The sequence below is a fragment of the Culicoides brevitarsis genome, chromosome 1, assembly GCF_036172545.1.
Source record: "Culicoides brevitarsis isolate CSIRO-B50_1 chromosome 1, AGI_CSIRO_Cbre_v1, whole genome shotgun sequence".
Lineage (NCBI taxonomy): Eukaryota > Metazoa > Arthropoda > Insecta > Diptera > Ceratopogonidae > Culicoides > Culicoides brevitarsis.
The window spans coordinates 18,165,469-18,191,010 of NC_087085.1; the positions used below are offsets into that span (position 1 = coordinate 18,165,469).

General features: G+C 28.5%; 1 protein-coding gene across 2 annotated transcripts in view; it reads left to right on the top strand.

Moving 5' to 3' along the window:
• Positions 1-1,307: 1,307 nt before the first annotated feature.
• The window catches only part of LOC134838112 (uncharacterized), a 40,818-nt gene continuing 16,583 nt past the window's right edge, over positions 1,308-25,542 (top strand). For both annotated transcript variants that reach the window (XM_063853573.1, XM_063853572.1), the window contains exons 1-6: positions 1,308-1,353; positions 10,274-10,569; positions 10,632-11,280; positions 12,117-12,266; positions 12,328-12,490; positions 19,823-20,006. In XM_063853573.1, coding sequence (XP_063709643.1) covers positions 10,394-10,569; positions 10,632-11,280; positions 12,117-12,266; positions 12,328-12,490; positions 19,823-20,006 — 1,322 coding nt within the window. In that variant the 5' untranslated portion in view covers positions 1,308-1,353; positions 10,274-10,393. The remainder of the gene's footprint in view (positions 1,354-10,273; positions 10,570-10,631; positions 11,281-12,116; positions 12,267-12,327; positions 12,491-19,822; positions 20,007-25,542) is intronic.

Genomic DNA, 25,542 nt, shown 5'->3' on the forward strand with positions numbered 1-25,542 from the left:
AGAGCAACTTTTGCATTGCAGAATGACATGCGGGCTGTTAAATGCAGGTGCATGCCAACTGTTTCCTCTCGCTCCACACGTTTGCAGTCATTAAGAGGCGCACTACAAATATTTTATGATAAAAATAATAATGAGGTTAATGCTTTTTCCACTATTTTTTTCTGCTTTTTTCTCCATCAACATGATTTATGTCTTTGGTTTCAGCTGTCCTCCTACCTGCAATTGTTCAGTTCCGCGCGATTTTCCATGAAATCCAGTATAGTGGAATATGCAATCACATGTTGAATGTTTTCCATTAGCTTACATTTTCATAGGGAAAAGTCGCTCTCACTAGAATTTTCTCTCTCTCGCAGTTTTCTCTCTCACACCACTTATCCACTTATCAATCGTTGTGTTGTGCAAAAAAGATTCAGTCTCGTTCGGGCCTTGAAAGAAGTTAAACGTGCTTTCGAAAACAAAAAAAAACCTAAAATATAATAAAAATAAAATTTAAAAGAGGAAATAAAAAAAAGTTCAATATACAAAAAAAAAATAACCCGAAAAAAAAACTACCGAAAGCAACTCCCTCGAGGGACGGGTTGTCAAAAAAAAAAAAATAAAGACCGATAAAAATTGTTGTGCAAAAGTTATTGATTAGATACATTTTGTGGTGCTGTCACTATTTTTCCAATATTTTATCCCCCATAGATGATATTTTGTGTGAGACGATCAAAAATTGTTGTTTATCTTATCGCATCTCCCGTCTGCTCTCGCAATGTTCAAACTGTGTGTACATGATAAAAATAAAAGAAATTAATAAATATATCAAAAAATTGTTTATATTATAAAATAATGTGAAAAGTTGGTGCTGTTGGTGTTTCAATCAGCAAAATAATAAAAATTATTATTATTGAAAAAAAAAAAGAAAATCAAATGAGATGAAATTCCATTTCTAGGTCAAGTGCAGATAAAATATTAAATAAGAAAAAATAAATAATGGAAAAAAATGTTTAAATGTTCCTCTTGTGATGTTCAAATAAATAAAATAATATTTACAAGATGCAATAAAAAATATTAAAAATTTTTGCTGAACGATTGAAAAATAAAAGTGTCGAAGAAAAATAAATTAATAAATAATAAAAATTCATGTTTACACCAAAAGATAAAAATTTATTGTGAATATTCAAGAAATGCAACACTAAAATAAAAGCAAAACAGACGCATGTGTCTTGCATAAATAAATAATTAATGAGTCTGTCACGTTTCAAATCATTGACAAGAAATTGAAACACAAAAAAAAAATAAAATAAACAAATCGATAAAAGAAAAAGAAATCACTGCGAACGAGGATTTAAATGCTAATTTGCTGCTAAGGTAATTTATTTTATGTCTATGTAGCAAAAATTGCACAGAAAGTAGAAGAAGAAAATGTGTCAAAGATTTGAAGAGGACATAAAAGTGCAGTAGTGACGACGTGCCCATTAAACACATGTGTCAGCAAGTGTGAAGAAATTTGATTTTCTTTCCGTGTATTAATTTATAATGAGGAGATTTATTGCAAGTAGTTTTGATGTTTTAGCAAAAGAAGTAAAATTAAGATATTGACAAATTTAAAAAAAAAATATGAATTAAACAAATAATTAAAAAGAAGTTAAAATTTTTTAACTGAAATAAATTTTAATTACTTAAAATTAAAAATTTTAAATTAATTTAATTAATTAAAAAATTAAAAATTTTAAGTAGGATAAATTTTTTTTAAAATTAATTAAAACGCACATTCATTTAAAAAAAAAATATTAAAATAAAAAAAAATATATAATAATTTTTATAATATTTTTTTTTATTAAATTGACCAAAAATCATATTAATCAAAATAAATTTAATTAAATTAAATAAAGTCAAATTAAGTTCATGAATTTAAATAAATCTTTTTCTCTCCTTGCCTTTTTTTATTTTTAATGCATTTGGAGAGAAAAAAAAATTATTGAAATTCATGAACTTAATTTAATTTTATTTAAACTTTTTAAATTTAATTAAAATTATTTTGACCAATAAAAATTTCGTATACATTTTTTTTTCAATTTAATAAAACAAAATTTTATTCAAAAAATTTAAGAATAATTCATGAAAATTAAAAACAATAAATTTAAAAAAAAAATAAATTTTGAATAACATTTTTTAAATTTAAAAATATTTTTTTTATCGCAAAAAAAAATTACATTGTAGTTTTTTCCTTTTTTGTACATCACCAAAATAATAATAAAACGCAAAGGTCATTAAATGAACAATAATGTTTTCAAGTACAAAAAATTGTTAAGAAAAAAATTTCCTTGGTTGATTGAACATTCAACTCCCGATAATGCCTTTCTCCGAAATACCGAAAAGAATCTTTTGTTCGATTTTCTTATATTTTCTTCTATGAATTTCCAGACCCATTTAAATTTATATTTATAAATAAAAGTTTATGATTCGTGCGGTGATTGATGAACCAAACTTTTATTTTCATTCGACCCGAACCCATTATCACGGGACCTTACATTTCAATTGCAAACACGAAAGTACCGAAAAAACTGAATTATTCATGTGAAAATGCAAAAATTTAAATTTTACAAACATTCGTGCATACAAGTGAAACCACAAACATAACACATTAAATGATAAGAATTTGTAATTTTCCCATGTAAAAAGGCTCGGAAATAATGAAACGTATCGCATGACGGAGTTCAGTTTTTGTAATGTATTCATTCCTGCACGACAAAAATAATAATAATAATGATAGAAGTAATAATGCTAAACATACTACTTATACCGATGTTTTAAGAGATTGCGGGGAATTCGTATCTGAATGTGGAATGTGCACATCCACCAGGAATGATATGGAGAAAATATGATGTTGATAATGATGATGATGGCAAAAAGATGACGAGAAAATATGCCGTTGAACATTTATCACAACGACAGAGACAAATTTCAAAATGTATTAGTAAATAAGATTTGCGGCATTGTGTGATTTGCGGCGCGCAGTAGTACCAACATGTGAGATCTTTATTAAAGTGGCAAAACTACTAGATGTTTATTTATTTGGCATGCCAGTTTGCTTGTTTATGGTTGTTGCTCGAGCGACTTGAGTAAAAAGTAAATAAACATTGTGGTATTAAGTGTTGGAGCGTTCGTGAAGATGATAAATGAACATCGAGTTGATATGCGAGTGACGATCACGTATCTCTCGTTTTTTGCTCTTTATTTACCTACCAGTGATACCTTCGTCTAGCGAAATTGTGTTTGCACAAGCAGACAATGTATAGAGAACGAGACAGATACAAAAATGATGACGGAAACATATAATTCCATTATCAATATTTGCTTAGGAAATTTTCCAACTGATGAACAGCACGATGGACTTAATCCGCAACAACGACAGAAAATTTCCGGGAAAACCCGTTTCTAAACAAAGGTAGCGCGCTACTGGCAACAGCACATCTTACGGACGAAAAACGGGTTAGATTGATCCCTTAAGAGAATCTTTCATCACTCAATCTAAGCGATCCCTTAAAAAGTCAAAGGTATCCCTTAAGATATCAATTTCATTCCTTCAAGAGGTTAATTTGATCCCTTAAGTCATAAGTCGTACCCTTAAGTCTTAAAGGATCAAATTAACCTCTTGAAGGAATGAAATTGATCCTTCAAGTGAATTTTCTGATCCCTTAATTCAATTTCTAAATCTTAAGGAATCAATCTGATCCTTTAAGATGTCAATTTGATCATTTCAAGAGGTTAGTTGACTAAGTCTAGTAACCTCTTGAAGAAATCAAATTGACATCTTAAGGGATCAGATTGATTCCTTATCTTTCCTTCGGATTAGAAAAATCACTTGATGTATTAATCTGATCTCTTAAGGGACCAATCTGACCCGTTTTATATCCTTAAGGTAGTAGCTATGGAGATGGTTACAAATTAGCTTCTAAATGACATCTCTTCTACTCTCCTATAAGACATAATAAATTAATAATCTAAATATTTGTTGTCGTCTTAACGAAACAAACGGCTACCTTTCATCTTTTCGCACAGCTTAAGGTTAATTCACTAAAAAGTTTGTCATTTAAGGTCAAAAGTTAAATGAGGAAAACCCATCTACCGCAATTCTTTTTTTTTTTTGTTTCTTTGTGTCGAAACTTGCTAGACATCTCTTCATCTAATAACAAGCTTGTATAACCTTGAGTATTTTTTTAATAATTAATTTTTAATATTTTTTTTTTTTATATATTTTTTTAAATATGTATATTTTTTTAATATATTTTTTTAAATATATTTTTTTAAATTTTTTTTAAATGAAGAAAAAAAGTACAACAAAAGTAAATATCCTTGCAGAACATTTTATCGTAAACACTGCTGAGAATTGAGTCACTTTGCAAACAGAAAAAAATTGCAACAAAAAGAAGAACTTTAAACTAGACAGGCAGAACTTGAATTCGTGCCAAAAATTGTTTTTTTTTTGTTTCTCATAAATTCTAGGAGCAATTTTTCATTACGAAAAAAGGATAAAAAAAAGTCCCTATGCATAAAATAAAAGCAATTGAACTACTTTTGTCATGACAATTGAATTGGGGTTATTTTTTTATCTCGCTATCGATCGTTTTTGGTGCACAATAAACTAAAACTAATCATCCGTATATCTCATATCTCTACAATGAAAATATAGTGAACGGTCAATGAACTTTATTTGTGATTCCCTCTTGACTACTGACATGACAAATTGTTTCTCATAAAAAAATACACAAAAAAATCTATCAAAAATAAACTACGAGCTGGACTGGAAAGAACTTTTGACCGAGTGTTTCTTGGTAGTGTCGACTTATTATTTATTTTCATCGCACATTTTTTCTCTACTTGACTGGAGCATCCTTTCTTAGAAATAAACAGTAGAAAAAGGGACAAAAAGGCTAACTCCTTCTTGAAAGTATCTTATGCTTAAGAAGATATTCACAATATGAGAAAAGAAGAGAAAAAATACATTAAAAGCAGCTACAACCATAATAATAATAATAAACAAAATGGTCATCAAGGACGTGAAATATTTGCACTGAAAAATTATATTAATTTTAAAAGCAACGAAAGAAAAATACTGCCTCTTTCCCTCTTGTGTGTTGTTATTTTTTTGTGTCATTCAATATAAGCTTAAAATACCTTTGTTTGGTTTTTTTTGTTTTCATTTTCGTTCTTGTTAGATGTCAGAGTATTTATTTAACAGGATAAAGAAAAAGGATGGGACTATAGAGCGGATGTTTTTTAATCTTATTCTTTCTACAACGTTTATTTTTAGACAAAAAATAACATTAACTTGCTTGAATGGGGTGGTATTTGGGGTTGTACATAACATAGATCACTATGTCGCGTAATTTATTGTTATTATAATCATCAGTGTAGAATTTAATTAGCAATAATTTTGAACAATAGAAAGCTTAGAAATTTAACATCAAAATAATATAGGGTAATTCACCAATTATGGTTGAAATTAAATATTTTCTTTACAATTGAAGAAATTTTGAACATTGCCATTAGAGATACATAAATAGAGCTGGAATAAGAATCATAATTAATTCTTATTCGGGGTTTTGTTCATTTTGAGTTTAGAAATTTTTACGTTTTTTAAAATTTTTTCGAAAAAAAAAAGAAAAATATCTCACTCGAATTACTGAAAAGTCAAAATTAGTCCAAACTTTACTTTTTTTTTACAAAAATCTTTACAGAATATGTAAAACAAAAATTTTACTTGAGGGTTTGTAAAATTTTTTTTTTAATAAAATGCAATAAAATCTGATATTTTTGGTCGAAATTTTACTTTCATTTTGTTATTGTTTGAATCAATTTTAATACGCCTTCATTTCCTAGAAAACTTTTCAATAAAATTGTCAATATCCGATAATTGAATTTACGAGAATTTAAAAAATACTTGGGCAGAGCATTTTCCTTGTAATAATTGCTCACTAGAGTACATTTGTTTTTGTTTCAAACAAACATGAAAATTATTGCAGATCATGATGATTCCAGCAAAATATTTCGATGAAATGTTCTGCATTTAATTGGATACAATTTCACAGTTCAATAGATTTAATTGAATACAGCTATTTGGTCCTATTAATACATATTATCCATGTAAAATTATTTGTTTCATTAATGACTTGCTCGTTAGGTATCAGGTTGTCACTATAAGATCAAGTAACAAGAATCAATTAATCTCGATAGTTTTATCACTTTGGTAATGATTTTGACAGTAAAATAATTTTTGCAAATCCATCTAATTCATCTAAAATAAAAAATACAAAAATTATTAATTCATCAAAATTAAAAACTTACCCTAATTCTGCATTAACACACTAAAGTGTAAGATAATGAGGAAACACAAACTAATCCATTTTAAACAAAAGCTTAAATTCAAAAATCCCCATTTAAAGATGATGGAATCGCCTGGTACTTTATTTTAATTTCTTCTCGACTTGTATAATTTAATTTAATCCCGAAGAAAAATGAGCAACTTTCTCTGACAAATGTGTCGACAACCCACAAACACAACTCAAAATACATTTTTATTAACATAATTTTTCATTGCATGTCCCACGACACACAATTTTATCCCTTCGTCTGTTACTTTTTCCCTTCTGCAGTTAATTTTATTATGAGCGGATCAGATGAAAAAAATTAAATTATATTTTTTTTCCAGCATTCCGAGAAAAATCCACAACCAAAAATCAATTAAATTAAATCTCGTTAAATTATCCAGCGTGACAATTTCCAGCTCGCTTTTAATTTAATCATCACCGACGACAATGGTCATACAAACATTTCAAATAGCAAAATAAAATTGCCATCTGTTACAAATTGCGCATTAGTTCCTTCTCCTCTCTTTCGCCACAAATACAAAACGAAGCCTATCCAAGGTAATCGTTACACTACCAGAACAAAGATGTAATAGCAATAATTTTCATTTTTATTCCATCATTTTGTTTATCAGTCAATGTGTCGTTGTCATTGATAACGCATGCTAGCAACCAATAAAGACAACGAAGAAGACCATATGGCTCTCTGAAATGAGCAAATAATACGAATGTCATGACGTATATAAAACACTCACTTTTAAACTACATTTTTATCATCACACAGTTACATGGTAACGTTGTTAGAGAACCCATTAAAAAAAGGAAAAAAAAAATATCGAAGAGTGTGTAGGAGGAAAAACGTATATAAAACACTCACTTTTAAACTACATTTTTATCATCACACAGTTACATGGTAACGTTGTTAGAGAACCCATTAAATGCATACTTTATATTATGTCTCGCACTGCGACAAACAGTGGTAGTTAGTGGCGACCCATTATTCGCTTCGTTAAAGACAAACTTTTGGTATGCGGCACGAAAAATTATGATTTATCAAAGCAGAAAGCGAAAGCGAGCAACTTCATCATTTATCGGAAAATTTTCCAATATTACAAGTTTCTGTTACAAGAGGCAAAGAAAAAAAATATTGCCACGAGCCTAACGTAATTAAAGTGGCTGTAATGTAATAATATATATTAATAATACTCACTTACTTGGAATTCATTTCATGTATTTTCCCGTACGCAGCAAAGGGATGTCTGTGTAGTACCTCGTTGACCTAAATACCAAACTGTTGAATTCTCTGTGTGCTTCACAAGGGTTAAAAAGTAGCAAAAAGTTTTTGCAATGAACTTTTAAAAAGTTGAGAAAATTATTTACAGGTGAAAGTGTAGACTTCTCGGAAGTCAAATTCCTTCGACACGTGGCAAAGTGAAAAATCTGATCATATGTCTACCAAAAAATTGATCATTGTCCAATTCCATTCAATCAAAGCACAACATGGAATCAATCCAGCTGTCACAAACACGATCCGGCTCGACAAGTACGGGAAAATTTCTCACCTGTCCCAAAAATGATTCATTTCTTTCCGTGTGCATGCATGCGATTTATGTAGGTAAGAATGGCAAAAACATGACAATGATGTTGATATATATGGCTGTGACACTTGTTGCATCTTCGAGTAAATAAATTCGTTACGACAGTGACATATTAGGTTACTTTCATGCTTTATTTGACGTGTAATAAAATGAAAAAGTATCATCTCGATACATATAACAAAAGATTTAAAGCGTGATCACGTGTGGAATTAAAGTGGCGTTGATTTTTCTGTGTGGGATGGCAATATCATGTTTTAATCTGGTTTTCACTGAAAATGTCTGATGTTGCTTTTAACGTGGGTGTTTATCTAGATAGCTTGTTTGATGCATTTTTCTTCAAGGTTTGATTTTATGGGGAGATTAGTGGACCTGTAGATTTCGTTCTACCCGAGGATTAAAAAAGTAGGTTTTCAGGGATTAAAATAATTTCCCATCAAAGTCGAACTTTCAATTTTTTTATCTTGAAATATTGGAAAAATTTCAAAAATTTGTCTCGTTTTTAAATCGATATTGCAAATTCGATTTTAATATTTATTTTTTCTCTAAATTTTTTTTCTATTTTTCCACACTTTTTCCAATTTGTTCTATTCGACAAAAATATTAACTCCTATTTCTTTAATTTTGTAACATTTTCAAAGATTTTTCATATACTATCAAAGATTTTGGCTGCAAAACCTTCTCGCATTTAAGCCTGATACAGAACAAAAAATCTCATGTAGATTCAAGAAGCAGATTTTAATTGATGGCGTTACAAAGTTTAGATTAAAATTATTCTGTGACTTTGAAATGCTATAACTCAAATTCTACTTTGTGAATATCTTTGGGGTTTTCTGTTATGGGTTAGGCTTAGTTATGCCAAGGTTTTAGATCAGAAACATTAGAACGATTTTTTACAAATTTTTTTTGTTACAGATTTTTTGCATTCACATATGGGTAAAAATTCTAAAATATTTTTTTTACAAAAATCTTTTTGTTAAGTTTTAAAAAATAAATTTTATTTTTTATAAAAAACTTTTTTTAAAGTTTAATGTTTTTTATAAAAAATAAAATTTATTTAATAAATTATTATAATTATTAAAAAAAATATTTATTTAAATTTTTTTTATTTTAATAAATTTTATTTTTTATTAAAAAATTGTTTTAAAGTTTAAAGTTTTTTATAAAAAATAAAATTTATTTTTAAACTTTAAAAAATATTTTTTTTATTTATAAAAAAACGTTTATTTTTCAAAGAAAAGAATCGACGGGTAGATCGAAGTCCGTGGGTAACGCAAATATTCTGTGAAGAAAAAATTAATGGAAAGTAAATCGCTTCACCTTCATTCAATTTCATCATTAAATTTAAAATTGAAAGAAGAATTCATTAAAATATAAAAGAAAATTCCAAATCACGATGAATATTTTATAAATTATAAAATGAATTTGCGGTCCTCGAAACGCCGCAACTTTCTTCGTCATCTTTTGCTACTCAATCATCGCTTCTTCTCATTTTACAAAATATAGCACACCGTGTCAATAACCCTTTGTAGCTAAGTAGCAACCAGCATCATTATTATCCCTTTTCTCCTTTTTATGTGCCAATTTTACTGCCAGCTCTATTATGCGCTCGACACTCAATGAAGATAAATAAATAATAATTTCACCAGTATGCAGATCGTTATAATAACTTCCACACAATTACCGTAGCCTTACTTTTCTCTCTTTTTTTTTTGAAAAGAATTGAGCGAAAGAAAAGTGAAAAGCATAAAAAAATAAATATAAAAAGAGTGTACAGAAATATTTTGTAAACAAAAAAGTGAGAGAAATGCGTCTGCCGCTTGCAGGCGTTTGGTTTGACGAAGACTTTCAATATTTCTCTCTCCTTTTGTCTACTCCTTCGAATGGGTTTTATGAAGTGAATTGAGGCTTAAGTAATTTTTTTTCTTTAACAAAGACATATTGTTAGATTTGGTTGAAAAATAAGACGAAAACCCTTTAAAAGTCCTTTAAAAATTATTCATTGACAAAAGCGGATTTTTATGATTTTTTACATCAAAATTCTTGCAGCAACAAAAAAAATTTAAAACATGTCAGAAAGGACAAAATATAACAAATAGCATACAAGATAACGATTTTCTCAACCTACAGTTTTTTTTTGTCATGTATGAAAAATGGTAGGAGTCGAGTGAAAACTCATAAATCTGAATGGGAATTTTTTATTCTGTTTCGTTTATTTTACTCAAAAGTTGGGTAAAAAGGTAGAAAAACTCACATGTGTATAATGGGACAAACGTTGATTATGACAAATTTCTAACAATTTGTTTCTCGTATGTCATTTCGCAGGACTAGTCAAACAAACAAACACAAAAAGGCAGCAGACCGTAAAAAACAAATGTCACAAAAGGTTGCTACAATCAATAAAGATTGAAACAAAAAAAAACTTTTTCTGAACAAAAAACTGACATGGCATGCTCACGAAGTCCTCCAGCGAGTCCCCGTGCTCCGAAAATTCAGCAACAATCGTGGGACGATTCTGACACGCCGCCAATTGACTTGTACGACCCAAATAATCACAGTCCTCCGAGATCCCCTGGACGGGTCTCATACTACGATCATCCTTTGAATAGTCCAAATACGAGGTAAAATATTTTTTTTCGGTGATTAATTATCATTTCCAACTCAATTTATTTTTTTTCTTTAGGAAATACGAAAAGCCACGTGATAAGCAACAAATTTGCAAGTCACCCAGTTCGCCGAGGCGTTTCGATTTTCCCGAAATGCGAAATGAGCAGCAGCAGCAATACGGAACGCCTCCAAAGGCACCGCCCACAATAACGTACCAAAAGTCGCCCACGGGAAGCTATTACGACCGTAAAAAGAATCCGCAGTCCATTGTTACGAGTCCACGGGGTTCGCAAAGCCTCGAATATGGCGCAATTAGTCCGAAATACGAACATAAACACAAGAAATTCGAGTATTATGAGCCGTGTTCGCCGGATGAGGAGCACCACGATGACGAGGATGACAATTCATTTATCGAGTACCGTCATTCCTCGATTCAGTACAAGAAAAAGAAGAAGAAGCATTACAATAAATCACCGAATGGCGTGTTCTCCCTTGATGAATACCACTCAAATTGTGATAAACGAGGCTCATTAGTGACGGAAAGTACGGGATCAGGTGCGTCGGATTTCAGTACAGCGACGACGGCACGTTGTAGCAGCGGAACAGACCCGGAACAGCAACAATTGCAGCAGCAACAGCAACAACAGACGCAACAAAAAACGCAATCGCAGCAGCAGCATCGGAGACGACATGCTATCAATATCACGACTAATCCGGGATATCAAGTAAGAAATCTTACATTTGAAATATATTTTTTAAAGTCACGTGGATAAAAATATTTCTTTAAGTCACGTGGTTTAAAAAATTCTCAAGGCACGTGGTTTGATAATTACTCAAGTCTAGTGGTTTGAAAAATGTTCAATTCACGTTGTTTGAAACAATTTCAATGCACGTGGTTTTAAAAATAATTTAGATCACGTGTTTTAAAAATTTTTCAAGCAACGTGGTTTAAAAAGTTTTTAAAGTCACGTGGTTCGAAAATTTCTCTTGTCACTTGATTTGAAAAATTTTTAAAGTCACGTGGTTTAAAAAATTTTTAAAGGCTTGTGGTTTGAAAAATTTCTTAAGTCACGTGGTTTGAAAAATTTCTTATGTCACGTGGTTTAAAAACTTTCTTAAGTCACGTGGTTTGAAAAATTTCTCAAGTTACGTGGTTTATAAAGTTGTTCATGTCACGTGGTTAGAAACAATTTCAAGACACGTGGTTTTGAAAATAATTTAGATCACGTGTTTTAAATATTTTTCAAGCATGGCTTGAAAAGTTTTTAAAGTCACGTGGTTTAAAAATTTTGAAAGTCACTTGTTTTGAAAATTCTTCATGTCACGTGGTTTGAAAAAAAAATTTAGTCACGTGGTTTGAAATATTTTAAAGACAGATGGTTTGAAAAATTTCTCAAGTCACGTGGTTCGATAATTTCTCGAGTCTATTCTTAAGTCACGTGGTTTAAAAAAAAATTTAAGTCATGTGGTTTGATAAAAATATTTTTTTTTATACAAGTTTTTATCAATTAAAAAAATGTTCTCTAACAACAACTTTATGAATATTTTTTTCAACTTTTAGGCCATTCACAACTCGCATTCAACATTGGACCGTACGTGTTCCGACAGCGTTGTCTCGTCGCGAATCCGCAAATCAACAAGTGACCTAACACAAGCGTCCGACGTTCAATCACCCATTCAACCGCCGCACCGAAGAAGGGGAAGCTCCAAGGTAATTTTAGCAAAGAACTGATACGAACAAATCTAATTTCCGCGCAAATTTCATTAAATAGGGTGGTCTCGCCTATCTGGCTAGTCGTCGTAATTCGCGTGAATCCATCAAAAGTGCGGCATCAAACGCTTCGATTTTCTCCAATGATGACATCGGGCCGCTGGCATTCCAGGCATCAGCTCGTGGCCAACAACGGCGCACTTCAAATTTCCTCGAGCTACCAAGTAAGAAAAAATTTTTTTCTTTGTAAAAATGTCTATTTTTCGATAATTTTACGTGTGTTGGCACCCAAGGCAACTGCCATCAAAGTCAGATACATTACGACACACGATTGCTTTCATTCATTCCATTTGCTTGTTTACAAAAGTTTTTAACCCGACACATAAACCAATATTTGTGATTGAATTTTCCTCTTTTGCTCGTTCTCTCTCTCGTGCTTCGAATCTTCATCAAAATGATACGTTGCGTGGCAAACAAAGCCAATGCCATGCTACGAAACCCATATAATTTCAAAAACAAACAAATTCTGTCAAAAACTCTCTACGATTCCGTACAAAAAAACTTTTGTCGACAATACTTGCGATATAATGGGATAGAGCATAAAAATGAAATGCCTTCAGGTCAGTTCCGGTCTATTTCCTCATTTCTGTTTTTTTTTTTTGTTCTTCTTTTCTTTTTCTTTTGTTTGCTGAAACGCACACATTACAAACGCACACAAAAAGAAGTTAATCTCCTCATAATCTTCGTAATCAAAGAATCATTATATGATGATTATTTTCTTAGGAAATGTTTGGCACGTTTTTGTTCCACTTTATTGTTGAATAGAACATTGTGCCATTCTGCCGAAAATGCTGCAATAGAGATAAATTTGCATGGCAAAATACTTGTTTGTTGAAAATGTTTGAAAATGATGAAAAGTTGACACTCAATCAAAATTTCAATTTAAACGTGGTGAAATGGACTAGAAATTTCTTCTATAAATTTTGTGAAAAAAAAATGTTTTCAATTGAAGTTCACGCTGTTGGATAAATTCAAAACCATTCATTGAAATGGTTTTAGTTTGATTTTACAGTTTTTCATAAAAAAAATATATTTTTCAACATGATTTTTTGCTCCTTATGACGTCTGTCTGTAAAATCTACAGTGAGGAGTAGTAAATTGTGAACAAATTTTATTTTTAACTTAAGATTTTTCAGTTCGTTCAAAATAATATTGTCCACTAAATAAATAAATATATTTAAAAATATTTTTTTTTTGAAAAAAGAAATAAAAAATTCAAAAACTACAAGAAAAATTTTGAGGACCATATTTTAGAACCCTGAAGGTCTTAAAAAGGTATAAAGCTAAGTGACTCTTTTTTATTTTATTTTTTTTTAAAAAAAAATTAATTGTTTATTTAAAGTGTTTATTTTTAAGTCACTTAAAAATTGTGACTTAAAAACTTCTTATTAAAAAAGTCGAAAAATTTTGACATAAGCTTAAATTTAAAAAAATTAAAATTTTTATAGAAACTTTTAAATAAATTTTAAATAATAAAATAAATTTAAATAAATAAATTTTTAATTTTTAAAATTAATTTTTGAATTTTCATCCGAATTTTGAGACATTTTTTTAAAAAAAAAATTTTCCAAAAATATATTAATTTAGATCGTTAAGAAATTGAATTCCAATATTTAAAAATTAATAATAAAAAATATTTATTTACTACTGAAAAATATATAAAATCTTAAATTCGTTAAAGAAATTTGCATAGCAATAAAGTTTTTCGTTTTAAATTAAAAATTTCGATAAATTAAAAACTCGATACATTTCAGCCTAAAATAAAAAAAGCTCGATTTGAACATAAATCCAGTTAAAATATTTATTTTTAAAATATTAAATTTTAAACTGAGAATTTACATGAAATCCGCTCATGTAATACAAGAAACATTTCAAATTTGGTTCATTTAACACGTAACATCAAATGTAACCTTTTGCTCCCATTCAATTTCAAATATCAAACTATTCATCAATAAATGTTTATTTAAAATATTGATACTTACACATATTTTATTTACTGTGCAAAAATATTCATTGGTAAAATACTTTTTTGAAAAATAGAGTTTTTGTGTTTACTGCAATAAATTCTCATTTTAAATAAATGAAAAAGTATTTATTTCGAAAATATTTTCAAACACGAATGATGATAGTTTGATGATATTCAGGCCAAGGTAAAAACTCGCTTTCAACATACAAATAAAACATTTTTCGATCCCAACTAGAAAATAATTAGTGCACCTTTTCCCAAGTGAATTCGTTAATTGTATCGCGTTACACGGCAGCAGCAAGAGCAGTTACTCACAATTTACAACTCGCCTTACTTCGCTGATGGAAAATTGATTGATACCGTGGATTTAACGTGGATTATTTCATTATTTATTATTATAATGATAACATTATTATCTCGCACACGATGATTTATCGCACAGACAATGGATGTAATAATAATTTAATGAGAAACCGTGCACACACTCTTGATTGATAAATATTAAAATGAGATTATATCGTTTCAAATTTTAGTGATCGTATCATGTCGTGGAAAATTTTATGCTTTTTTGCGTGGGACTTGCACATAAAGTTTGCTTCATTATCGTTATTTTTTTTCTTTTCGTCGATGGGTATCACAAAAACAGCTTGAATCAGGTTTTTTTTTGCATTTTTTTCTTCACAATACATCATATCAACTATGATGATAGGGGTTATAATTTATGAAAGGAAAAAAGATTAATTTCAATACAAACTGAGACTCCTTTTTTGCAAGTCTATTGATACCCGCTCCATTTCACTTTCATCAACGCTTTATTAATATTCCGCCTCTATTGAAAGTTTTTTGTTGTATTTTGCCAGATTGGAAGTTATAACAAAAAGATTACGATAAAGGAAATTTCATTCATAAGATGAATTTATAGATTCAAGTAGTGAGTAGAAGACAGCGAAAGAAAATGAGAAAAAAGAGGAGAGGATGGCAAACGTAAAAATGATGAATAATTCAAAAAATGTTCCCGTCGGTTATTAATAATGATTTTATTATTAAACCATAGTCAAAAATTATTTCTGATTTGGCCCAACCTCAACCAAATATTTGAAATATTTTCTGAAAAAATTGAGAAAATGTTTAGAAAAAATATATTGAAATAAATTTTAATTTTAATTAAGCTAATTTAAATAAATTTAATTAAAATTATAAAGTTATAATTAAACAAAAAAAAAATAATTAATTTAATTTTTTTTCTCGGTTAAAAAAGTTCCGAAATTATTATTTTTTAATTTTAACATTTTTAGCAATATATTAAAAAAAATCAAGTTTGTAAGGAATAACATTTTCTCTTTTAATTTTTAAAATTGATGATCAAAAATGTATAAAATTCTTCGAAATTATAAAAGAATTTAAACTTTTTTAAAATTATTTTTTCATGAAATGAGAGAAAATATTTTTTTTTATTTTAACATAAATTTTATTTTAGGCAAGTGCAATTTCAAAAAATGTTTCACATGTCCTCCCACCTAACTTTTTCCGAAAATCCAAGGAGGGAATAATAGAATAATGATAATGGTTTTGAAATATTTTAACCTTCAAAACATACGAAAAATGACTAAAAATCATCAAAAATTGGTTGAAATCTACAAATTTTGTTATATTTTGCAATTTTTCAAAGGATTAGACTAATTTTCACGGAAAAAAATTAAAATTAAAATTTAAAAATTTAATTTTTTTTTTGTTTCGAAAATGAATCAATTGTTAAAATAAAAGATCTAAAATGTCTATAAAGCACACAATTGAATATTATAACTCTTTAAAACTAGTGAAAAGATAGAAAAATCATTAAAATCATTGTTTTCCATTATCATTATTCATTACTCCCACCGCCTTACTTTTTGAGGTCCAAAATAATGTGAAACATTTTTTGAAATTGAACTTGCCTTATTAAAAAAATCTCTTTAACAAATTTATATTAAAATTTCAAAGTTATAAAATTTAAATAAAATTTAGTTTTTGTAACTCTTTTTAAGGATACCTAATACTTTTTTTATCTTTCAATATTTTTGTTTAATATTTAAAAAAGCAAATTTAAATTTTACCTACAGTCCTAAATATTTTTCTTCAAAATTTGTTTAAAATATTTAATTTTGTATTTTTTTTTCTTTTTGTAAAAAAAATATTTTTTTTGAATAGTGCCTAATAATAGAAAAAATATTTTATATTTTTTTAAATTTTTAATAAATTCTTAGTTCGAAATTAAGAACAACAATTTTTAATTTTCAAAAAAATTTTATTAAAATAACTATTTCTAAAAAACTCAAAATATTTAAATTATACACGAAAAAATTCACATATTAAAATCTCATTAAAATTTAGTTCGTTAAAGTTTTCATTTTTAAAAAAGCTATTCTGAGCTTCAAATAACAATCAACTAAAAATCATTAAAAACAATTTTTTCAACAACTTTTTTTTTGTCATAACACTACTTTAACCTGAGCTCTGAACTTCTAGAAAAGTTTGTAAAAGTAAATATGATTTTTTTCAAACTTTTTAAAAAACATAAATTTTTCACAATGCACCAAGTACGTAACGTAAAGTCAAAGTAGGCCACGTTTCTCGCCGTACATTTGACATGTCAGTAACATCTTCTACCTGTGCCTTAATCTGTTTTCTGTATCAACATGCGAGTTGCGAGTCGGCAGCAAGGAGCAAGAACAAACATATAAAGCACATAAAACAATAATAAATATAGATAATGACGTTATATTGTTGTAGCTGGCGGCGATTACTACCTGCGCTGCCTCGTCGTGTAGTCATGTCGTTTAAATGATGAATGAAGTGCTTAATGCATGTAATGTTTATGTGTCGTGCCTGCAGGCGAGCTTTTAACCTCTTTGTTCATTCTTGTAGCACTTTTCTTTAATTCTGCCAGTCATGTTGCCAGGCGTCCCCATTAGCAAAATGTAAAAGTCATGAAACGAACAAAAGCCCAATATTGACTCGTCAAACATAATCGGCTTGTATTTTAATTGCTTCTGAAGTATTTTGCAGCAGAATGGAACAAAAACCGAATTCCATCAATGAAAAGGGAATACATGCAATTAAATGTAGTAAATTGATGCATAAATCATGTTTCGCCACACAAATGCCAACAAAGTCCGTTTTCGTTCGGTTTTTGCCAGTTGAATGATTTTGCGGCGAAAATTAAATTGTTTCAAGCTGTAGGCGAATAAATACGAGAAACATCCTTGAATTCAATCTCAAGTCCCGGTGGGTGATTTTATCGGTCATTTTCACAGCGTCGCACTTGTTGCGATTTACGACAATGAGCCGTATAATGTCACAACAAACTTTTTATCCGCTCTTTTTTTTATAATTTTTTTTTCTTTAAGTACAAGTTCTTGTTTCTTTTCTGTCTTCATTATTAATGATAATTGTTTTCCAGGCTCTTGAGTACTATTTGCTTTGTTAGTCATGAGGTATCTACAGAAAAAACGCGCAAACAACAAGAGAAAGAGAACGGTCTTTTCTGACAAAAAGAAACCCCTTTTCGCATGAATAAATTTCAATATCATTAATTCATGATTTGTTTTTGCTTTTTTTGCTGGCAATGCTCGAGAAAAGTTACTTGGCCACACAAGTGGCTGGTGATGGGTTCTTGTAATTTGAGTTGAAGAAAAACTTGTGAAATTCCGGTTAACAAAATAAAATTGTATCTAAAACGAAAGCATTCAAGCATTACTTTGGCATAACTTTAATTAGAATATCGCTTTCAATTTATGGAATGAACAATAGTCATCATATATATGTTGAAACGTACATACAAAAACTATACAATTTCCTACTCAGTGGGATGATGTGACCTTTTTTAAGGTTCTGGAGGTATAAAAAGAAGGATCTCAAAATTTTTATTTATTAAATTTTTCAAAATTTATATCAAGAAAAAATTTAAAAAATATAAAACTTTGGAAAAAAATAACTACGAAAATTTAGAGGTCCTTCATATCATCCTATTTCGTGATTTCGTGTGATTAGAAATTTTTCATTAAACATTTTTTTTAAATTAATTTTGAACAGTTTTTTAATAAACTTTTAAGTATTTTTAATTTTTGCCCTAAAATATTTTTTTGATATTTATTAATTAAATTAAATTAAGGCCGCTCCAAATGAAAATCAAAAATAAAGTTCAAAATTTTTAAAAATAAAATGAAAGGGGGCAAAATAAAAAAAAAATTTGAAATAATATTTTCATACAAAATGAAAAATTTTTTAACTATTTTTGAGTGTTAAATATTTTTTATTTATTTTTTTTAATTATCTTTTTGAGATTTATTTAATTTAAAATAGATTTCAGAATATTACCTACATATTAAAAAAAAAATTAAAGAAAAAAATTCATAAAAAATACCTAACTGTCAAAAAAATTTGAAAAATAAATTCAGTAATTTTGCAAAAAAAAATTTTAAATAGAAAATTTATGTTAAATTACGATTTTTTAAACAAAAATTATTAAAAATTTTAAACTTTTTAAAATAATTTCTAAAAACATCTTGAAAAATTATGAAAATACGGCCTTTTTTGATGAAATTTTTAACTTTTTTTTTGCCTTATTGGATTTTCGACTTTTAAAATGGGGCATCGGACTTTATTTTTGATTTTCATTTGAAGCGGAATAATAAAAAAATAGTAATTGAAATAAGAAAAAAATCTACAAGTTTTCCTTTTGATTTTTGTTCAAAATCGTTATAAATTAGGAAAGTCACTAAATTCTGTAAGTTTTCCAATAAAGATGTTCCAAAATTTAGGCTCCAAAAATCAAACCTTCAAAAAGATTCGAAAAAGATTAAAATTTTTAGGCCCAAGTCAACTACAATACCAAACTAAAAACTTTTTAATGGGTTAATTTCCTCACTTTTCAATCCATGGGGCTCTAACTAACTCGAGGAAAACTAATTAAAATCTTTAGAAAATGTCTGTTAGTCGTAATTATGTACATGAGCAAGTGATTTCTGTAGTTTGTTTCTGCAAACGAGCTCATTTATAATTGCTCTCTGTTTTAACTAATTGGATAATGTTACATTTTTTTTTCGTGTTTGTGTAGGAAGCCCCTGACTTCATTTGAACTTTGACACACTAATCACGGCACAAAGAACAATTTTTCATTTTTTTTTTTTTTTGCTTTTCTACTTCGTCACCTATTCCGCTTCGACAAAAGATATTTCCTGCTCATGACATATTGATTTGTCATATTCATCGTAGCGAATTAATGTGCGTCATCAACGGTTTATTTGTCTAATAAATGGGAACATGATGGGCTAAAATATGTCAAAATTACATCCACTCACGTTTTATTAAAAAAGGGTCATGAAAAAATTCTCATAAATATCATAAATTACGCTTTTTTTATCTACTTATCTGCCATTTTTAATAATAATGAGCACGAGTGTGGCTTGTCAAAGGCAGTTAATAACCTCCCGAAAAAAAAATAATCTTATCAAAAAATATTGTTTTATTAATATTTTTTCCCCTTTTTCAGTTCCAGACCATGCTCGTCCTCGGGTTTGTTCGTTGCCCGAACGTCCCTACAATCCGCGCCAAAGTGACGACTTGTACAGACTCCGAACGTTCAGCATCAGCAAAGGCACCGTTGTGAATTGTGGCGACAGCATTATTTCGCGTCGTTCGCGGAGCAACACGAGCGTCAACTCGACCACGAGTCGGTAAGTACCTACACATATTTTCGGCTTCTATAAACTGTTCGTGGTTTAATTAATCGCATTCCACGAGCAGACTGAACAATAAATCTGCATGTGATGAAAATAACTCAAAAACGCGAGTGAATGAGTGGGTGTTTTAGTAAACTCAATATCCTCTGCATAACATTATCCGCAAAATTTTGAAACAAAGAAATATTTTTTATTGAACATTTTCGATCCTCTTTTATTGTTTGCTTTACAAGGGCAGCAGTAGCCGGAAAAATTTGCGTCAACACATGCACAAAGTTATAAAGTTTTAAAAGCGTTCTATGCTCGGATAGCCAATTGTTATAACGTTTTACTATAATTTCATTTTAATCCTCATGTTTGAAACCATTTAAGAGCGAGATAATCCTCTTTATTAATATTTTAAGTACGTGCTTTATAAAAGGCATGCATTTTATGGTTATTCTGATTGCTTTTGCAAACTTTGTGATTTTCAAACATTTCCGATAAGAAATTTAGACGCAATATTGTGGGAAATATTAAAATGGATGCATTACTAAATGGAATTTTTTTGGTTTGATTGCTGCATGTTTACATGAATAGCTATAAGGATTAAAATTTTTAAAAAGCCATTAAAATCATTTTATATTTCTCACCGAAAACTTTGTTCGAATAAAAAAAATTGTTACTAAATATAGCAATGTAGAAAAATGTAGATAAATTAAAAGAAGGCTAAATTTTAAGTTAAAATTTTTTTTACAATTTTTGATGATTTTTTTAACAATTTTTAATTTTTTGACCCCAAAATTATTAGGTATTTTAAAATAAAAATACAAAATTAATTTTCAGTCAAAATTTTTTAAAAATAAGAATTTGAAACAAAAAATATTTTAATTTAATTTAATTTAATTATTAAATAAATATTTAATTTAATTAATTAATTTAATCAAATTATTTATTTTATTTATTATTAAAATTATTATTAAGTTATTTATTTTATTAAATTATTTTAATTTAATTTTCTTTAAGAGATAAGAGCATTATCTTTATTACGGTAATATTTCAAAATTTCATTTAAATATCACATTTTTTTATTTTAATAAATTAAAATTTTTAGATCTTTCGAGGAATATTTTTATCACATAATAATTTTATTTTTCTCGTCAACTTTAAATAATTTAATTGTATTTTTAAAAAATTTAGAAAAATTAATGAAAATCAATATTTTTTTTTGACAAATTGTAAATATTTTAAAAAAATTGTTGAAAGATGAAATTTTTAAAACTTTATCCCTTTCCCGGTTTTGTCCACAGAGGAGGACATTTCAAAATTTGGAAAAACTAATTTTTCAATAACTTTAAGTTCAGCTATTAAAATAATTCAAGTTGTACTTGAAAGCCAAGGGTTCAAGCTTTTCAACAAAAAAATATTTTTGAATTTTTGTCTTTGAAATTTAAGAGAAATTTCAAAACGCGGAAAAAATCGAAAAAATTTTGGCCCCGGAAAGGGATATTTATTTCACATGAGTCAATTTTATTTAAAAACAAAAAAATAAAATTATTTATCACCAAATTTTATATATTTCCATTCCATTTAGTATATTTTAAAATTTAGAGAAAATAGAACTATCATTAAACTTTTCATTACCATTTCATTGTATATAATCAAATTCTAAAATAAATAATATCGTAAAATTTTGCTTTAAAAAAATTCAATTTCTCCAACATTGGACAGCATCTCATTTATATCACCCTCATCTAATCAATAAAGTGGATAGTCTTCGTCGTGATGCAGAAACAACACATTGTTTCACATCTTCTGGCATTCTCGTACGTATTCATGTTAAAACTATGTCATAAATAAAACCCATTTGCAATCAGATGCGCATATACGTGCCACATACTCACATGTCATGTCTAAGTAGTTTCCTTCCGGTAACGTTCGCTGTACCTCTCACATGACGATCCTTACATTAATCAAGTCTGCAGTCATCGTTGTACATCGACCACACACAAATCTTTCAATAACACGTGTATCTTTTTATTGTTATTTTTTATTCTGCTAGCTGCTGGTTGCGGTAATGCAAGCGCATTGAAGGAAAATTTAATGTCCGTTCTATATCATCTGGTTGATTTTCTCTCCTCCGCACTTAGCTACTGTTTCATTACCACCGCCGTTATATGGTCGATACGGAATATAAATGAAATTTAATACATTTTATATCTGTTACAATGTGTCCGGATCGAGTTCACGACGTACAACAATGAAAAAGTTGTAAATTACGAACGGTAATTTGTCCGTTGCAAGGGTTAAAGCGAATGAGAAAAATTGGCAGCGTACGTTGATTAACGGTTCCAATGACTTTTGCCGTTTTCATCGAGCCTTTTTCGGGGCGTGAATAATTAATGATGATAAATGAGGTTAAAACAGACACGATGAAACACGAAGAAAATCCATTTTAAATTAAATGTTTCGCGCTAAAGTTCATCAATTAGCAAAAATATGCAGTTAACACAGAATTAAAATGAAATTTTCACTGCCATTTTGTAATGTCGATGAAGTCCTTATCATGGAAAATAATTAAAATATTTGCATTTGACTTGGCATGCACATCTCATTATCACATCAACACAAAAAAGCGATCTCTTGAATTTTCCCAGAGTGATCTCGAAAACTTCTTGTTTTAAAGGCAGCTGAATTTAACAAAAAACAGGAGGGAAAACGGCACTTATGCAAATTAATTGCATTTACGATGATTCTTCTGATTTTTTCCTTTGTTCCCTTAGAGACGTAGGCAAGTGAGTGTAAAATCTTTTTTTTTCTATGCATTTATTGCAGTAGTGGATTTAAATGGAAATAGGAAAATAGAGAGAATTTTTAAGTGAATATTGGATTTTTCCATTATATTTTTTTTTCTCTGTCATTTTATATCAATGAAAGTACAAGAAAATTGATAAGCAACTGCTGAAGTCCAATACAACTTTGCATAATTTATTATTCGCTGTTTTAATGTTTCTTTGATTTTATTAAATTTCTTTCTTTGATCTGATATTCTGTTTTTATTATTAAAAGCTTTTATTTTTTTGTATAAATTTTAAAGTCACTTTATTTAAATTTATAATTTTTTTTTATTTCGCAGTTTAATTTTTTTTAAAGGATTATCTTTGAGAAACCATATTTTTCAACTAACACAGAACAAGTTTTTGAAAATGATACTCAATAAGCCGTGGCACGAACACATAAAAAAAACTCTACGAATATTTTACTGACAGAGTAATAATGGTGAAAATGGCGGCTGGACAACCTTCCATGCAATGATGACTTAATAGAAGACCCAACGGGACGCGTTCCTGGTTTAGATCTCCCTCGGAGCCTCTGGACGACCTGGAATTGGTTCCGTACCAGCCATGGACGTTGTAATTATCTTATGAACAAATGGCGATTCTTTGACGACCCCTCGTGCTCTTGCGGAAATAACGAACAAACAACGGCTCACATTCTTGATGATTGCCCCCAAAGAAAGTTTCCGGTGTTTTGAAGGGCCTCCATGAAGCCGACGATCAAGCAGTAAATTGGCTAGAAAATCTCGATATTGCGTTATAATTTTAATGATTAATACATACGATTATAATAAACCGACAGAGCACGGGAACACGAAAACCAAGAAATCTAGCACCTCTTTACTTAATCCTTGTCTTCCTCCTTACTTTACTCTTTTTTTCTTTTTTATTCTAATTAAAGTTACAAAGTTTTTTTTTCAAATATTTTTCAACTATCATTAAAATTTTTTATAAAATAATATTTAATTAGATTAATTAAATAATTTTTTAATCCTTTGAAAAAGGAACTTTAATCAAATCATGAAAAATTAAAAAAAAATAATTCTGGTTTAATTGAATTTTAATTTATTAAATTTTGTATTTTCTGATGAATTTATAATTTTTTTATTTTTTTTAAATCATCATCATAAAAAATCGATTAAAATCTTATATAAAATAATATTTTATTTTTTTTAATTTAATTAAAAAAATATTTTTTAAAATGTTTTATTTTTAAATAATAAAAATTATTATGAAAACTTCAAGAATTAAGTCAGCAAATATCTTCTTACACTTTAAATCACACTTTTCTCATAATTGCACTTTTAATGGCCGTTAAAAACGCATCAAAAGACACTGATAAGCAATAATTACAGCAAACAACTTAGGTACTTTTAAAATAAAAAAAAAAGTTAGAATTGCTACATGCAATCATTCCTTATCGCACGTTTTTTGCCTCCCCTATTTAAATTTTTATCCAACGAAAAAAAAATCTCGTGATAAAATGAGGTAATATACAAAAGGAAAAACTTTAAATTAAGCGATTTATTTTTTCAACACGGTACAACATTTTACACTGTCAGGTATGAAACACTCGTTACTTGTCCTACTTTAATCACAAAAAAAGGAATGTTTGCATGCTCTTACTGGCAATCTGGCTTGCCATGAAATATTCACTCTCTTGCGAAGCAAGGAGGAAAAATTACATAAGAGATGATTTAGAATATCATAATCTAGAATAAAGGAAAAGGCAGACGAACACGAAGATTAACATTCGAAAAAAAAATTGCTCATTAAAAAGTAATTTTTGGTGACGAATAGCTCATTGAGATAAGAAAAGTTGTCATTTCTAGAGCGGGTTTGATGAACGCGTAATGACTCTTTTTGAACACAGATGCAAACTCTTTGATAAAAAATTACTATGGAAACTTATTTTTACTTTGTGATTTTTTTTTCTTTCTTAGAAAAAAAACCTTTTTTCCACGAAGTGAAGTTAAACTCGCTCGTGCAACTTTAAAAAAAAAATAAATAAAACATCAATATTAGCGGCTTGTCTTCATTCCATCATCACCCAATTTTTTTTTCTTTCTTTTTGCCTTTTGGATAAATATGGAGATAAAAAACGATTTTTTATGCGATTATATCATTTGAAGGAATCGACAAGCCCCAAATTTCGATGTGAAAGAATATTGCTCTCATATTTTTTGGCATTTTTACGTAATGACAAGGATCGACAGATGTTACTTCGTGGTTAATTTTATGAAATATTTCGTACGAGGGTAAACTAAAATTAATCTCTTGCGAAAATATTTGATCCCAAATTGTCAGAATGAAATAAAATTGTTTATAATTTTTTTCACAAACAAAAAATAAATCAAGATTCACGTTCAAGAGTCATTGAAATTTTTTCCTTTAATCTTTTTTTTTTATTTCTTTCATTTTTTTAACGTAATATTGGTCAAGAAGACACAAATCTTGAATGATATTAAATAAAAAAGATAAATAAAGAGATATCGTAAAATATTGGATGAAACGTAATTTGTACATAAAAATGCTTTGGTTTTTCTAGAAAAATGAATCTTGAACAAATAAAAAAATAAAATAAAATTTCGTTTCTAAGCCTGAAAGCAAAAAAAAAATAATCTAAAAATTTGTAACGCAATTTACTTTTCTCTTCCTTCACCTTAAAGTTGAGACAAAACAGAAATTTAAAAAAAAATCGAGAAAAAACAGGA